At 40.9% G+C, this 15,813-nt stretch overlaps 1 protein-coding gene across 13 annotated transcripts in view; it reads left to right on the top strand.

Annotated features, from left to right (window-relative positions):
• LOC123511164 (mitochondrial uncoupling protein 4-like) overlaps positions 1 to 15,786 on the top strand; it is a 59,361-nt gene extending 43,575 nt beyond the window's left edge. For 5 of the 13 annotated variants that reach the window (XM_045266815.1, XM_045266811.1, XM_045266814.1 and 2 more), the window contains exons 2-11: positions 3,862 to 3,968; positions 7,548 to 7,627; positions 8,286 to 8,380; positions 8,796 to 8,888; positions 9,369 to 9,491; positions 9,747 to 9,944; positions 12,318 to 12,410; positions 13,661 to 13,738; positions 14,917 to 15,091; positions 15,390 to 15,786. In XM_045266815.1, the coding sequence (XP_045122750.1) occupies positions 3,863 to 3,968; positions 7,548 to 7,627; positions 8,286 to 8,380; positions 8,796 to 8,888; positions 9,369 to 9,491; positions 9,747 to 9,944; positions 12,318 to 12,410; positions 13,661 to 13,738; positions 14,917 to 15,091 (1,041 nt within the window). In that variant the 5' untranslated portion in view covers position 3,862 and the 3' untranslated portion in view covers positions 15,390 to 15,786. Of the gene's footprint in view, positions 1 to 469; positions 492 to 3,861; positions 3,969 to 7,547; positions 7,628 to 8,285; positions 8,381 to 8,795; positions 8,889 to 9,368; positions 9,492 to 9,746; positions 9,945 to 11,483; positions 11,577 to 12,317; positions 12,411 to 13,660; positions 13,739 to 14,916; positions 15,092 to 15,385 lie in introns of all 13 variants that reach the window. The other 8 variants (XM_045266813.1, XM_045266812.1, XM_045266809.1 and 5 more) reach the window with 6 other exon arrangements.
• Positions 15,787 to 15,813: the final 27 nt, after the last annotated feature.

Raw genomic sequence — 15,813 nt, 5'->3', positions numbered from 1 at the left:
ACCTTTCAATTGGTATATTATGAAAGCATTATGATGACCACACTTGACCACAGAGCCAATGAAAAGAGTGAAGGTGAGGGATGGGTATGCTGTCACTGGCTTTTTATATTGTGTAAGCAGGAAAATGACAGCACAGGTATTTTAATGGCCACACTTGATCACGGAGGCAATTGTGTGGCTGAGCTGAATTAACTGCTTATGAAGTGAGGCTTAATGTGCACCCATTAAATAGATTGCTGGTTTATGAGTGAAAATTATGAGTGGTGGGGTGGATCTGCTTTACTGCATGAGAGAGAGAGAGAGAGAGAGAGAGAGAGAGAGAGAGAGAGAGAGAGAGAGACTTTCAATTCTAACTTACCAACCAGAGAGAGTTAGAGTGAGAGAAAGAGAATGAAGATGTTTTTAATTCCACCAGCTGAACCAACCAATGACATTTTCACTGATCAATATTTCTTTCTTTCCTCACAAGCTGCCAAGATGAATAGCAATAGGTGAGTACTGGAGTGTCTAAGAAAGAACCCTATTTTTTTCCCCCAGTTAATTTCCCTATCCATCCATTTCTACTCATCTTGTGGGAGAAATTCGCATAGATCCATATTAATCATCATAACTTTCCCATGGTGAGCCTTTTGTTAACTCTTCCGATAACAACAATAACTGCAAGTGTGGGGAAGGGTTAGCTGGACTTGGGATGGAGGGGAAGGGAGACAAAACATGGAAACTTAAAAGACTAGAGCCAATTTTGGGTAAGAATGTGAAAAAAAAAAAAAATAGTTGGAAAGATTTTAGAGGAGTAAGGAAGTGTTGACAGAAAGGTTGTAAAGGAAGGGAAATTAGATAGGCAAGCTTGAAAGACTCTGATGAATGGATAAGTGGACAGAAGAAGGAGGGTAAAAGGAAAGGTGATGAAATATAAGGGTGTCAAATATAGGCTGGGGAAAGCTTAGGAAGGACTGCATAGAAGGAATGTATAGATAGAAGACAGTTTAAGAAAAAGAAGATTTAATAAGAAAAATTGAAGTGTAGATAACTGAGTGATGGAAATATTTTAGAAAGAATAGAAGAAAGGTGTGTAGAGGAGTAGTAGAAAGAGAAGGGGGCTAAAATAAGGAAGCTTGAGAGACTATAGGTTAAAGTGCTATTAATTGAGAAGGCTGAGAAAGTTTAGGAAGGAAAGGAGAGGCATGTAAGGGAAGGGAGATGAAATAAGGAAGCTTGAAGGTAACTGTGAGGGATGAAAAAGTTAAGGGAGAACTTTGAAGGAGAAGAAAGCTATGGATAGATTAGATAAGGTAGAGGTGAAGGAAGTGAGGGAGGTAGAAACGAGTAAGAAGTGAGTGAAGAAGTAATTGTAGAAGTAAATGATAAAGATTGTGGTATTCTTGTGTGTGTGTTTCATGAGGAGTAAAGATTAGATAAGGGAAGGTGAAGGAAGTGAGGAAGGTGGAAATGACGTTAGACAAAGGAAAGGTAAAGGAAATGAGGGAGATGGAAGCAAGTAAGGAGTGAGTGAAGAAGTAATTGCAGTGGTAAATGATAAGGGTTGGGTTCATGAGAAGTAAAGAGGAAGGTAAAAGAAGTCGAGAGATGGAAATGAGGTTAGATAAGGCGAAGGTAAAGGAAGTGAGGGAGGTGGAAAAGAGTAAGGAGTCAAGAAGTAATGGCAGTGGTAAATGATAAAGGTTGGGGTATTCTTGTGTGTGTTTCTTGAGGACTAAAGGAAATATTTCATACTGTTTTCAGGAAGTGTGTTTTGAAATGGAAGTTGTTTATGTTTTTACCGTGTTTGATGAGTGACGATAACTTTTTATATATGTATAATTCCACAGTTTGTTAATTTTTTCTATAATGCATTAATTGTTGATGTTTGTACTAAATGAAAATGTTTGTGTGTGTGTGTGTGTGTGTTTATTGCTTGATTGTATAACTTATTTTGTGTTTGTCACCTGGTATTTATTGGTGATATTCCTTTGTATGTGTGTCACTGAAGTGTATGAGATGAACAGGAATTTATACTGTGTTATCTGTGATGGTAGGAGCTGACACCAAGTGTGTGTGTATTTACCTATTTACCTATTTGTGTATTACAGGGCCCGAGCTATATGTGTGTGTGTGTGTGTGTGTGTGTGTGTGTGTTATATGAACAGAAATATGTACTGTGTTGTTTGTGATGGTGGGAGATGATACCAGGTGTGTGTGTGTGTGTGTGTGTGTGTGTGTGTGTGTGTGTGTGTGTTATATGAACAGAAATATATACTGTGTTATGTGTGATGGTGGGAGATGATACCAGATGTGTGTGTATGTGTGTGTGTGTGTGTGTGTGTGTGTGTGTGTGTGTGTGTGTGTGTGTGTGTGTGTGTGTGTGTTTAAATTATTAATGGGAGTGTACACAGTTTATATATGCAACCTCATAGTGGAGGAAGATGGCCAAGATTGCATGTTACACACACACACACACACACACACACACACACACACACACACACACACACACACACACACACACACACACACACACACACACACACACTTGAGGACCTGAGGGTAAACTTTTAATATCAGTTAACACATATTTTCCAACACAAATTATTTCTAATGGAATTCAGGTGTGATGAAGTGAACATATTTTCTTTAATATTTTTTCAAAGGTGTTGATTACAGGTAAATTGTATGTACTAAAAGTAAGACTGGCTCAGATTATTTCATAGCAACAGTAAGGAATAGGGAAGGATTAATAATCTCTCTCTCTCTCTCTCTCTCTCTCTCTCTCTCTCTCTCTCTCTCTCTCTCTCTCTCTCTCTCTCTCTCTCTCATTCAACAGTTTATTCCTCCATTCAGTAGATTGTGATTCTAAAAAGATTAAAAAGGTGTCACGTGTGAGTCAAATAATCTCTCACAAAAATTAGTAGTATACTTGGACAGTCTCAAGTTATGTTCTCCCGTTACATCTTATCTTATTCCCTTACGCATTACCCACTCAGTCACTCCTCACTCCCATAGCCTCCTCTGAGAGTTACATCAGCAGAGAGAGAGAGAGAGAGAGAGAGAGAGAGAGAGAGAGAGAGAGCTTATCAGGTTATTAGGTAGCATATACACAAACATACGAACATACATAAAGAAGCAAAGGTGAAGGACATTTTGATTTTTTTTATCTCAAGACAAAATAATGTCACCTCCAGATATGATAAGTGTGTGTGTGTGTGTGTGTGTGTACTGAGATATTTTTATGTGATACCTTTGATTATTAAAAGTTCAGTTGTATTCACATTTAATCATTTGAAAAGCAAGGGAGTAATTGCTTGTGCTTTTTTAATATTTCCTATCTCATGTAAGAGTGAATGAGGATGAGTGGAGGGATGATCTCGCAGTCACATGTCAGCGGAGAGAGTCGGAGTGAGTGGTGTAGCTCCTCTGAAAGTCTCAATGAATGGTATATCTTTTGCATATCAGAAGGTGCAGGGTGAGGGCAGTGAGGGGTGACCTGTGCACTGAGACACACTGAGGGAAGAGGGCAGGGTGGGAGTGTGAGGCGGCAGGGTGAGAGTAGTGAAGGGTGACCTGTGCACTGAGACACACTGAGGGAAGATGGGGAGCAGCAGGTTCTGGGTGTGAGGCAGCATGGTGACACTGGGTAAAGGTGACAGCACACTACATAATCTTAAACTGAGGGAAATCGCTGATAAGATAGCGCTATTTTGGATGCGTGATAAAAGGACTGGTAAACTCTACAAAAACAAGCACTTTACCTTGAACAAACATCCTTTATGCCAAACAAATTTCACAGATAGTCACTAACATTGTATCCCTCCTCCTTCCCTTCCTCCATGATCTTCTGCTGCTGCTGCCTGGTGGTGTGTGCAGGATGGTGGTGGCCCAGAGGGGAGTCATCCCTCCACCCAAACACTATGCTGACTCTGCCTGGTTCAAGTACATCCTGTCATGCTGTGCGGCCACTACGGCGGAGATGGGTAAGTACACATTTTTTTTTTATCTTTTTCCCTATCATTTATTTAATTATCTCATTATACATTTTTTCATTTGTGGTGTTTGAATGCTTAACCTCCTCAGTACCATGCTACATTTTCATATTCATTCTGCTTAATATTTGGCGATTTTGAACAGCTTCAGAAACTTATGTGAGGGTTAAAATACTGAAGACTCTGGCCATTAATCTTCTAACCTCCGTAGACCCTTTGTAATGTTAATAGAATTGTCTATCATACCCAAAACTAGTGGTAAAAGAACTGCATCTCAGTACTGAAAGGCTTAAAGGCTGATGAGAATCCATTAAGCGTTGATGGGCAGATGTTGTGTTGGTAGTGTTATGTTTGGCTGCCTTGAGTGTCCTGCCAGTGTTCACTCCTTGACAGTGGTCTCCCTCTCTCTTGGCTAACTTGTCCTGCTTGTACTCTTCACATGAGGCTTTCACTGTTTTCATGAGGCTTCTTAGAGAGAGAGAGAGAGAGAGAGTAGGGTGTTAAAATATATATTGTGCCTTTTATAGGGTTTAAGCCAAGTTAATGTCTTTTTTTTTCATTCATTTATTTATTTATTTTTTTTTTTTTTTGTACTTTTACCAGACAAGTGACATTTATTTGATAGAGCTTTGTGTATTTAGCATTTTTTAGGGTCCAAGACAAGTTCATATAGTCCTTTATTTTATTTTTTTTTATTTACCAGACTTGTGACATTGATTTAGTAGAGCTGTGTGTGTGTGTGTGTGTGTGTGTGTGTGTGTGTGTGTGTGTGTGTGTGTGTGTGTGTGTGTGTGTAAGGAGGTAGGGATGTTTGGTGTTATTTTTGTGTGTAAGGTGCCTTGACATTCTAAGGTTTCCACAAGTAAGGGGGAAAGAGTATCTAAGGTGTTGGTAGGCAGTATCAATATCCATTAAGTCTCATTACACCTGAGTCATAAGGATAGCGGTGGTAATGAGCTGCTGGTGGAGTAGTTTAATATTTGCACTGATGGTTGATTAAAGGTTTTGACATGAGGTTGTGCACAGACTGAGGATGCAGAATAGGTATACACACACACATACACACACACACACAGGACACAGAACAGGTACACACACAAGTACAGGACACAGAACAGGTACACTCACACACACACACACACACACACACACACACACACACACACACACACACACACACACACACACACACACACACACACACACACACACACACGGCCCGGTAGCTCAGTGGTTAGAGCACTGGCTTCACAAGCCAGATAACCGGGGTTCGATTCCCCGGCCGGGTGGAGATATTTGGGTGTGTCTCCTTTCACGTGTAGCCCCTGTTCACCTAGCAGTGAGTAGGTACGGGATGTAAATCGAGGAGTTGTGACCTTGTTGTCCCGGTGTGTGGTGTGTGCCTGGTCTCAGACCTATCCCAAGATCGGAAATAATGAGCTCTGAGCTCGCTCCGTAGGGTAACGTCTGGCTGTCTCGTCAGAGACTGCAGCAGATCAAACAGTGAATACACACACACACACACACACACACACACACACACACACAGGGAAGATGTCTGAGAGATGTTAAAAAATATAGTTTCCCACAAAGATGTGTTGAGACTTGGAATAGTTTGAGTGAAGAAGTGGTGTCAGCAACGAGTGTGCATAGTTTTAAAGAAAAATTGGATAAGTGTAGATATGGAGACGGGGCCACATGAGTGTTGAGTCCAGGCCCTGTAAAACTACAACTAGATAAACTAGGTAAATATGCACACACACACACACACACACACACACACACACACACACACACACACACACACACACACACACACACACACACACACACACACACACACACATACAGGACACCACTATGTATCTATGCATGTATAGTATTTGCTGTTCCACACAAGTATGTATCGGTGTCATCTCAGTAATAATGGATCAAGCACAACACTTTATCTCTCCATTGCAATACTTATGATGATGATGATAGTGCTTTTTTAGAGAAATAGTTTATTTATTTATTTATTTATTTGTTTATTTATTTATTTATTTTGTCTTATGATATTTGTTATACATTTAATATTACACCAACTAGTTGAATATGTAATGTGAATTTTTTTCTTATCAACTCTTCTCCTCTTGACTGACTGTCTTCAGCCTTTTTCTCACCACTTGAATATTCCATCTCTTGCTGTCTTCTACCACTATTTTCATGCTAACTGCTCCTCTGATCTTGCTAACTACATGCCTCCAGTCCTCCCATGGCTTTGCTGCACAAAGCTTTCTTCTTCCTCTCATCCCTGTTCTGTCCAACTCTCTAATACAAGAATTAATCAGCACTCTCAATCATTCATACCTTTCTCTGGTAAACTGTGGAACTCCCTGCCTGCTTCTGTATTTACAACTACTCATCATGACTCAACTTATTTTATGAGGGAGGTTTCAAGACATTTATCCTTTTATTTTTTATTTATTTATTTATTATTATTATTATTTTTTTTTGGGGGGGGATGCAGGCTAACTTTAAGACCTGCAAGAGGACCAGTAACTTAGTGGGCTTTATTTTTTTTTTCTTTTTGGAGTGGGGAAGTAGGGGAGGTTGGGGGGGGCAGCTTTCCTCTCTTACATAAAAGAAAATGATTGCATATTGGAACATTTGTATCAATGGTAAGATCTTGGTTAGTCATGTGTAAGGACACTTGTGTTTTAATGTTCCAACACTATTTATGCAATGATTACTTTTTACGTTATATTTTTACTCTATATTTCGCAAGGGCGCATTAGTGGTTTTCCTCCTATGTCAGTGTCCCAGTTACATATGATGGATCATAGATAAAAGATATCCTATACATCTTGAAAACACTAACGTAGCAAACATTTCTTATCATTGTCTTAGCCATTCACCACACACACACACACACACACACACACACACACACACACACACACACACACACACACACACACACACACACACACACACACAGATAAATGAAATAAGATTGAGTTTAGCATGCTGGTTGTTGTAAAGGGAGAGTTGCTGTTAGTCAAATATGGAAACTTGTGATGGTTACTGGCATGCCTCACCTTCTGCCTTATGTATATATAGGTACTAATTCTATTTATTTGTTCATATTTTTTTTATTTTTATGAGTTTGTAGCTATAGTAACAAGCTCATGTGTAATTTATAAACTCAACCAAATTCCTAGCTCCTCCTCTCTAGTTGGTCCAGTGTTCTTCATCCCTAGCTCCTCTTCATCCCTAGCTTTTCTCCAGTTGGCCCAGTGTTCTTCATTCCTAACTCCTCTTCTTCAGTTTTAGCTCCTCTCCAGTTTGTCCAGTGTTCTTCATCCTTAGTTCCCTCTCTTCATTCCTAGCTTCTCTCCAGTTAGTCCAGTGTTATAAGAGTAGGTGGTAGGGAAACACAAGCTGATGCAAGATACCTATGTACTATGTTCCTTTTATAGTACATACCTTGCACTCTACACATGTCTAGATAAACACATGTCGAGTGGTAGTGGAAGTACAAGCGCAGTGTTAGTTTTCCTTCCACTCACTGTTAATCTCTTCCCACAGTCACGTACCCACTGGACCTGACCAAGACCCGGCTGCAGATTCAGGGGGAGAAGGGACTCAACGGCAATGGAGTGGCAAATGTGAGTACTCAGAGCTGACTCATCCATGCACTTGCCTCTCAGATGTGTGACTCACCTCCTGCCAGGCATTGTGTTAAGATTATGTTGTCTTTTACCTGTGATGTGGTATTATTGCAGAACTAGAATGTCAGTTTTGTTTTTTTTCTTTCCCTCTCTCATTTTTTTCCTTTTCATTGCTTTCTTTATTTCTTCTCATATTTCCAATTCTTGTTATTTTTATCTTTTCAAATTTTCTCCTTATCTTTCCTCTCATCTATCTCTTCCACATCTTTCTCCTCTAAATCTTTCTCTTCCTCCTCTCTCCTCTTTGTTATCTTCTCATGTTTCTCTACTTTGTCTTTCCTTCTACATCACTCCTTTCCTCATCTTTGTCCTTCATCTATCCTTCTCTCACCTCTTCAAACATACATACTGTCTCACAACTCTATATACTTAAATAAGGGCAATCACAAGAAACTACCAGACCTACACAGTTTACTCCTTATATGAAACATGGCTAACTATTTCCTTTTCCCACTTATCATCCCATCTATAAACTTGCCAAACCTTCTTTCAAGCCTCCCTAATGAATCAACACTGACAGTCTAGCTACTCAGTTTCTTCTATTCTTTCAGCACTTCATTTGAGAACCTGTGTCTTACCTTGCCCTTTCCTTCAGGTGCCTTACCGAGGGCTGGCGAGGACAGGAGTGGGCATCTTGCAGGAGGAGGGACTGCTCAAACTATGGCAGGGCGTCACACCGGCTGTATACAGGTGGGTGGTGCTTCTCAGCCTAGTGCTCTTGTGCCTCTGTGTCTGCTGGTTATTGGGTGTCATTACGCTCCCGTGGTCTTGGGTGCCTCTGTTCTTTGCTTTGTTAGTTAGTTAGTTAGTTAATTAGATGGTTAGTCGTGATTTTGTTGGGTTAGTTTTATAGATTGTTTTTCTTTTGCTCTTTCTCTCTTTGTTTCTCTCTTTCTCTTTTTCTCTTTCTCATTTTCTCACTCTTTCTCACTCTCTCTCTCTCTCTCTCTCTCTCTCTCTCTCTCTCTCTCTCTCTCTCTCTCTCTCTCTCTCTCTCTCTCTCTCTCTCTCTCTCTCTCTCTCTCTCTCTCTCTCTCTCTCTCTCATATAGAAAATCATTAAGGTGTCCATTATAATACCGCACTCTCTCTGTCTCCACCCGCAGGCACCTGATCTACTCGGGCACACGGATGGTGCTGTATGAGAAGGTTCGGGACCACCTCTTCACCACTCGGCCCGATGGTACGAGGCCAGTCTGGTATGCAGCTCCTCTCTTTGCAGGACTCTCTCTCTGCATTGTACTTAGCTTAGATGGGGAGGAGGGTTGGTCTGGGATGTGTGTGTGTGTGTGTGGGTTTGTTTGGAAAAGGTGGAATCAGGAAAGTATGAAGTAAAGTTTTTTTTTTCGCTTTTTGGTCTTGAAGATGTACGTTTGATATATATTTGGTATTTTTTTCATACACTTTTCTGGACACAAAGAATGATTATTAGCCTTTTTTTTTCTCTCTTTTCTTTATATTCCTCATCCATGGGAGCAGTTCTTGGATTAGTTAGTGTTTCTATTAATATTTTTTAACTTAGGGGCATAATCATTGGTGTTTTTCAATTTTGTATCAACTTTCATCTATTTATATTTAAGATCCCTTTCCTAACACACTTTTCTGATTTATCATTGCCTTCACTCATTCCTGCACTCATCTCTGCCAGCCTGTCCCTCACCCAGCCTTTCTCCCCACAGGCAGGCCATCGTGGGTGGCATCCTGGTGGGCGGCATAGCACAGTTCCTCGCATCCCCGGCAGATCTCATCAAGGTGCAGATGCAGATGGAGGGCCGGAGGAGGTTTGAGGGCAAGCCACCCAGGTGAGGCCACAGAGAGAAAGAGTGTGTGTGTGTGTGTGTGTGTGATAGAATATGGTAAGGAAAGAAAGTTCATAGATTGATTCCTTGATTGTTTGATGTATTTTTCCTGAATTGGTGCTCTCGGGGAAATTTTTCAACAATGATATCCAGAAGTGGGGAGTTATTGCAATGAATTATTGGAATAACAATATTGGGTTATTGGTTACCTGGTGATTATTTTTCCCTCACACAAGCTCCTCTTCCCTCCCGTCCCAGGATCCACAGTGCCAGTGAGGCGTTTGTCAAGATCTATGCGGCAGGTGGCCTGCGGGGACTGTGGAAGGGATGCATGCCCAACGTGTACCGCTCCGCCTTCGTCAACCTGGGTGACCTCACCACTTACGACTCAGTCAAGCGCTACTTCATGGGCAGCTGGGGCCTCTCTGATAGCTACTGGACACACGCACTCTCCAGGTATGCTTGGCTCACTCTGACATGTGGGGAGGTTCTCATCTTTGTGTTGTGTGAAGTTTTGCTTTCTGAAGATCAAGAGAAATTTTGTTTTATTCATGGAAGGTTTATTATCTAAAGGATCAAGTGGATTTTGTTTACTCATTAGAGATCTCTATGTATTCAGAGTCACCTCTGTTTGACATATGCAGGTGAATTTGATCTATGAATATTGATAATACAAATTTTCAAAGTAACAAGTTGTCTTTTGTCTTAAAAAGATTACTTCTGTGAATAAAGATTTTTAAAAACTCAAAATTTCATCAAATTAAAAATACCATCTATAGTTGATTCTTATTTATTGATGTTTTCTTTGTGAAGTTTTTTTATTTTTTTAACATAACCAATCTAGTAACTCATCAGTGAACTGCAGAACAGCTAGTGTCTGCTGCTGCTTGGTGTCAATACTCCTTCTTTGTATCATCAGATGCTGTGTGTCAGAATCTCATGACTGGATGATACTCACTGTGAACTATGTTTTTTTTTTTTTTTTTATCTATATTTAAATTACTTGATGATTTATTACTCCTGTTTTTATCATTTTTTATCCATTTTTATGAGAACTCTTATTATATGCATGTGCCTCTTTTTTTTGTAGATTAGTTTCCAAGCTATTTTTGTCAATATATTTCTTCTTATGTCTTAAATTTTCACATCTAATCCTTTGATATCCTAAACCTATTCTGCTCTTCTCTCAACCCCATTACCTTAGAATTCCTTCAAGTTGGTGGCCATAGCAGAGGAGATTCCACATATTCTACTCTTGCACACTCCCACCTTTCTCAGTGCACCATTCCTGCCCCACCCAGCCCTCTCAGCTGCCCCAACACTGCATCCTCATTTCATACAGAGTGCCCCTTTAGCATCCCAGTCCTTATTTGTATGTCCAAGTATCAGATTCATTGACCTAATTTTATGGAGTCTATTCTATGATGTATTCTTTTTATTCTTAAGCAGCACAAGTTTTTTTTTTCTTTATGCTAATCTTGTACTTTCCTCTTCTAGTTGATATCAAGTTTGTCTTTTTTCTGTTTCCTTTCAGAAGCTAATTTATTTTTGTCTTTTACCAAAATTTCAGTATTCCTTTCAGTTTTCCTTTTAACAAAATTTCTCTCTAAGGGACAAAGAAGGGTTTTTGATTTCCAGGTGGCATTTATTTGTGTATAGCAGTTACTTGAGAGAGAGAGAGAGAGAGAGAGAGAGAGAGAGAGAGAGAGATTGGTATTGTGTACCATAACATTGAGGTCATATGGTGAGAGAGAGAGAGAGAGAGAGAGAGAGAGAGAGAGAGAGAGAGAGAGAGAGAGAGAGAGAGAGATTGATATCATGCACCATAAGATTGAGGTTATATGGTAACAGAGAGAGAGAGAGAGAGAGAGAGAGAGAGAGAGAGAGAGATTGATATCATGCACCATAAGATTGAGGTTATATGGTAACAAAGAGAGAGAGAGAGAGAGAGAGAGAGAGAGATGGCAAAAGAGCACCAGCACATTGTTATTGCAGTGCTTGCTCGGGGCTGATTGGTGCTTCTCTGGGCACACCACTGGATGTAGTGAAGACGCGGGTCATGAACCAGCCCACAGATGTCCGGGCCAGGTGGGTGTCCCTGCACTCACCCGACTTGCTGCAGGCACAGGCGGGGAGGAGGAGCTGCCTGCCCTGCTCTTGTAGCTCGAAATGTAGTGGGGAAGTGGTGTGGAAGTCTTGCTAAGGCACTGAGAGGCAGGGACTGAGTAACTATTGATAACTTGAGGAGAGAAGGATGAAACACACATAATAGGATTTCTCCATGAGTGTTCTTGTGAGGAATTTGAGTGTTTCCATCAGTTCTTGGTAAAGGATAATGGTTTACTAGTATGCTGGCTGCTCTTGCCTCTCAGAGTGACTTAGCCTTCCATCACTTCCCTCCCTGTATTTGTATGTATCTATGTATGTATCTTTGTACTCGTATGTGGACAAGGAAAGGGACCAGTGGGCTGTTACAGTCAGTTCACCTCGCACTCACACATGCACTCACTCACTTTCACTTGCACTCTAGTAGACTCGGAAGTGAGTGAGTGAATGTTTATGTTTCTCACTCACACTCAGCATCAACCAATCTAACAAAGAAGCAAGGGAGAGAGTTGCTAGAAAGGCACCTCAACTTTCATACACTCTCTTGAATATCCTTAGTGAGTGTGAGAAGTATGAGACAAGGAGATCACAACATACCTTAGTGTCATTCTAATGGTGAGGCTCTGACAGTCAGCCTGGTGTGCCTATGTAGATCCTTGTGCCTGGCCTTGCATGTGAGTAGGGAGGCATAAGGCAGTGGCTTAGAGTGGCCCCATCTTGCAGTGCTCTCTCAGGCCTGGTCTCAGCTATTCTTGGCTGCCCGGCAGACGTAATCAAGGCCAGAATCATGAACCAGCCAGTTGACCATATGCAAAGGTGAGTACTGGAGGTGGTGGCAGCAGCAGCAGTGGTGGTGGTGGTCATGGTGGATGTGGTGGTTTAATCTCATTGTCATTCATGGTGCTGACTTGGCCTTACATTGTCACTCACAGTGCTGACTTGGCCTTACATTGTTGCTCATGGTGCTGACTTAACCTTGGCTTTGGTCATTGTGCACTCACTCACCCAAGACAAGGTGTGAGTGTGTGACAGCCGCACATTTCATCAGGAGCTGTGACATTGGCTTGTTGCTGCATACACCTCACACAAGAGTCTGTTTGTGCAGTTTTGTCATTTCACCAAGATGCATTTTTTCCCTTATCAAACACATCAGCACTTCATAAGGATAACTCACGGTACTCATGCAAGTTGGTCTGTTCATTCAGCTTTGTTGTTTCACCAAGATGCATTTTTCTCCTTGTCAAACATCACCAAGATCACCACAATCCTCATCTCTCACAAACTCAAGGTAAATATGTATGTAGTATCACCAGAATACACTTCCCTCACCACAACACAACACATCATAAGGAGACACTTCTCCCCTCACCAGGACTCATCAGTCATCAGCAAGGCTTGTTATATTTTTCACCTTGAAGTAAATTCCTTGTCACCAAAAATACTAACATATCTAATTCGCTTGTAAAAATTAAGGATCAGTAGCCATCATCCTCACAATTGTTCAAGAGTAATACCCATCATGAAACTCACTAGAAACTCCTTTTTTTTTCTTGAGTCATCTTTCCTACCACCAAGATCCATTCCTTTTCAAGACCCCATCCCCTTTATCATTATCACTCCATTCACTAAGATATATTCATCCTCCTCTTGGCCCACATCCTTCACTTATGTATGCCATTCATTACACCTTTTCCATCACTTGTAGCTGATTAGTAGCTTGCCATATCAAATAACTTGCCTTCATCTTCCTCATTTCTTTCCATCTCCATGTATCCAATCTACTTCCCCTTAAAATATCATGCCTTATGCTTCCATCTCATCCTCTTCAGTTCATATCTCATCCACTCATTCACCAAAGCAACATAGCTATTCATGCGTTTGTGACGTGTGAGAGCATTGCAGTCAGCCTAACCCTGTAATATGACAAGGGTGGCAGTAATGTGCTTGGCATAAGGAAGAAAAGCTCCATGTTCTGTTGAACGCTGGAACGAGAGAGAGAGGAGAGAGAGAGGAATGCTTTGTGACATACCTTGGAATGAGACTAATACTATCATCACCCTGCCCAGCCTTAAGGTTCAGAAAGACTTGAGGGACTGTAAGGCTGTGGAGTGTGCTAGTGTGTGGAGGACAACTAGGGACAGAAGGTGAGTCTTTGCTATGTTGATTGTGTTTGTATGGTACCAGGCTCTCTCTTATGGGGCCTGTAGTAGCTTGGCATGGGATGATGGGGCATGTTCTCAAATGTTTAAGCATCTTATTCTTGTAACTATTTTGAACAGGCTCAGATGTAAGTTGCATATCAGGGCTTTCAAGGGTGTTTTCTAGTAGTTGTCAGGAAAAAACATTCTTGAAAAGCTGAATAATAATTTCTCTGGCCTTTTGGAATAGTTCTTATGAGAGCTTATGATTTGAGATTATGGGACCAGTTTTGTTACTAGTGTTTCCATTGCTTGGTGTTTGAATCCCATCATTTATCGTAGTCCCTGTGTTGAGTCGAGTGCAGTCTCTAGTGCATGACACCTCTCTCCTGATGGAATGTTGTAATGTGCAGTGTTGTATTGATGGTTGGCTGACTTGCATGATTCAGTGGGAGAGTTGAGTTATAGTTTGTATTGTTGCTTCTAATAGAAACATTGTTGCACCTTCTCTCACAAAGTATCAACATTGAAGAGTTTATTGGTTAAGATCATTAGAACTGACTTTGACCTTTGTAGAATATATATGGCTATTATTCTGACTCATTATCTTATCACCATTACCATCATCAGGACTACCATTGTCACCTTCACATCCTCTTGACAGACTATTTGGTACTCACTCAGCCTCAGTCTCTGTGTATCATAAAATGTCCCGCTCCAAGAGGCAATGCTTTCTGACTGTAGCAGTGACTGTACTATCATGGTTGTGTTGTATGGCCCTGAACTATTACTTGCTTCACTTAGGGAGACCAGGATATGTGGTGGTGTATGTGTATTCCTTGCCATGGTAGTGACTTTTGCAGGTTTGTATTCCACTGTTGTCCTAAGAATTGTACCATTAATGAGTCTTCAGTCTAAAGTATGTGGAGAATTTGATGTTTTCTTCTTCTTTGTGATTATTTCTCAGATAAATTTTTGAAACACAAGTTTAATTAGAAGGTATATGAACTTTGCACTTACAATCAGACTTGTACATTTATCTTTAAAAAAAAAAACTTAAATGTCTTGTATTAAATAACTAAAGTGGCAAGTCAAGTGAGATCAGAGTGAGGAGAATAAGGAATCACATTGAGCCTGTTGTGTCCTGCTTGCCTTGAGTCACCTGCCATGCCTACCGTCCTCAGGGGTCTGCTGTACAAGAACTCGCTGGACTGCCTGATGCAGACGGTGCGCAACGAAGGCTTCTGGGCGCTGTACAAGGGCTTCGTCCCCTGCTGGCTACGCATGGGCCCCTGGTCCCTCACCTTCTGGCTCACCTATGAGCAAATCAGGAATGCCTGTGGCACCTCAGCATTCTAGGTCAGTGCAAGAGGCTAACCAAAAGGAAGTCAGGTGGAGAATTACATACATAGAGAGGAATGGTATGATATTGTAGCTTTTTACACCAAAACAGGTATGGATAATTGTTTGATAAGGTTGAGTGAGACCTTTTTCTTACTTATTCAACTAGTAAAATCAGAAAACTGCATATTTTATGAAGGGCTTTTCAAAATATTTCCACTGTACAATTTACTACTAGGTACGGGTAATCATATTCACACTTAGTTCTTTTTAGAAGTGTCTTTCCTAACTTGTGGCATTGCTTGTGGCCAGACAGGAGGGTACACAGTTGCAGTGCTAGCCACAGAGGCTCCTCAGGACAGCTGGTACCCCGCCCGGGGTGGAGGAGCCCCTCACTGACTAGTGTGGTGTCCTGAGTGTCAGTGTGGCCGCTCAGAGCAAGAAAGTGTTGACAGGAGCCACAGAGAGTGAAGTGAAGCCACAACTGGTGTTTCCACGTACAAGATCTTTGCTCATGGGAACTCTGCCTTGCATAGGATATTATTTTATGGTACATATTATTATTGTCTTGTAAATAATGTACTACTCTCCATGAGTATCCCACATGGTGAGAAGGACTTAATTCTTCCATTTCTTGCTTCCATTTCATGTCTTTTTCATTCTTGGTCTACACATTATTTAGAGTCTCTGAACTTTACTCTTTTATTCCAAAAGTGATATATATATATATATATATATAT

This window comes from Portunus trituberculatus, chromosome 31 (genome assembly GCF_017591435.1).
Source record: "Portunus trituberculatus isolate SZX2019 chromosome 31, ASM1759143v1, whole genome shotgun sequence".
NCBI classification, from domain to species: domain Eukaryota; kingdom Metazoa; phylum Arthropoda; class Malacostraca; order Decapoda; family Portunidae; genus Portunus; species Portunus trituberculatus.
This window is presented reverse-complemented; position numbering and strand designations above follow the sequence as displayed.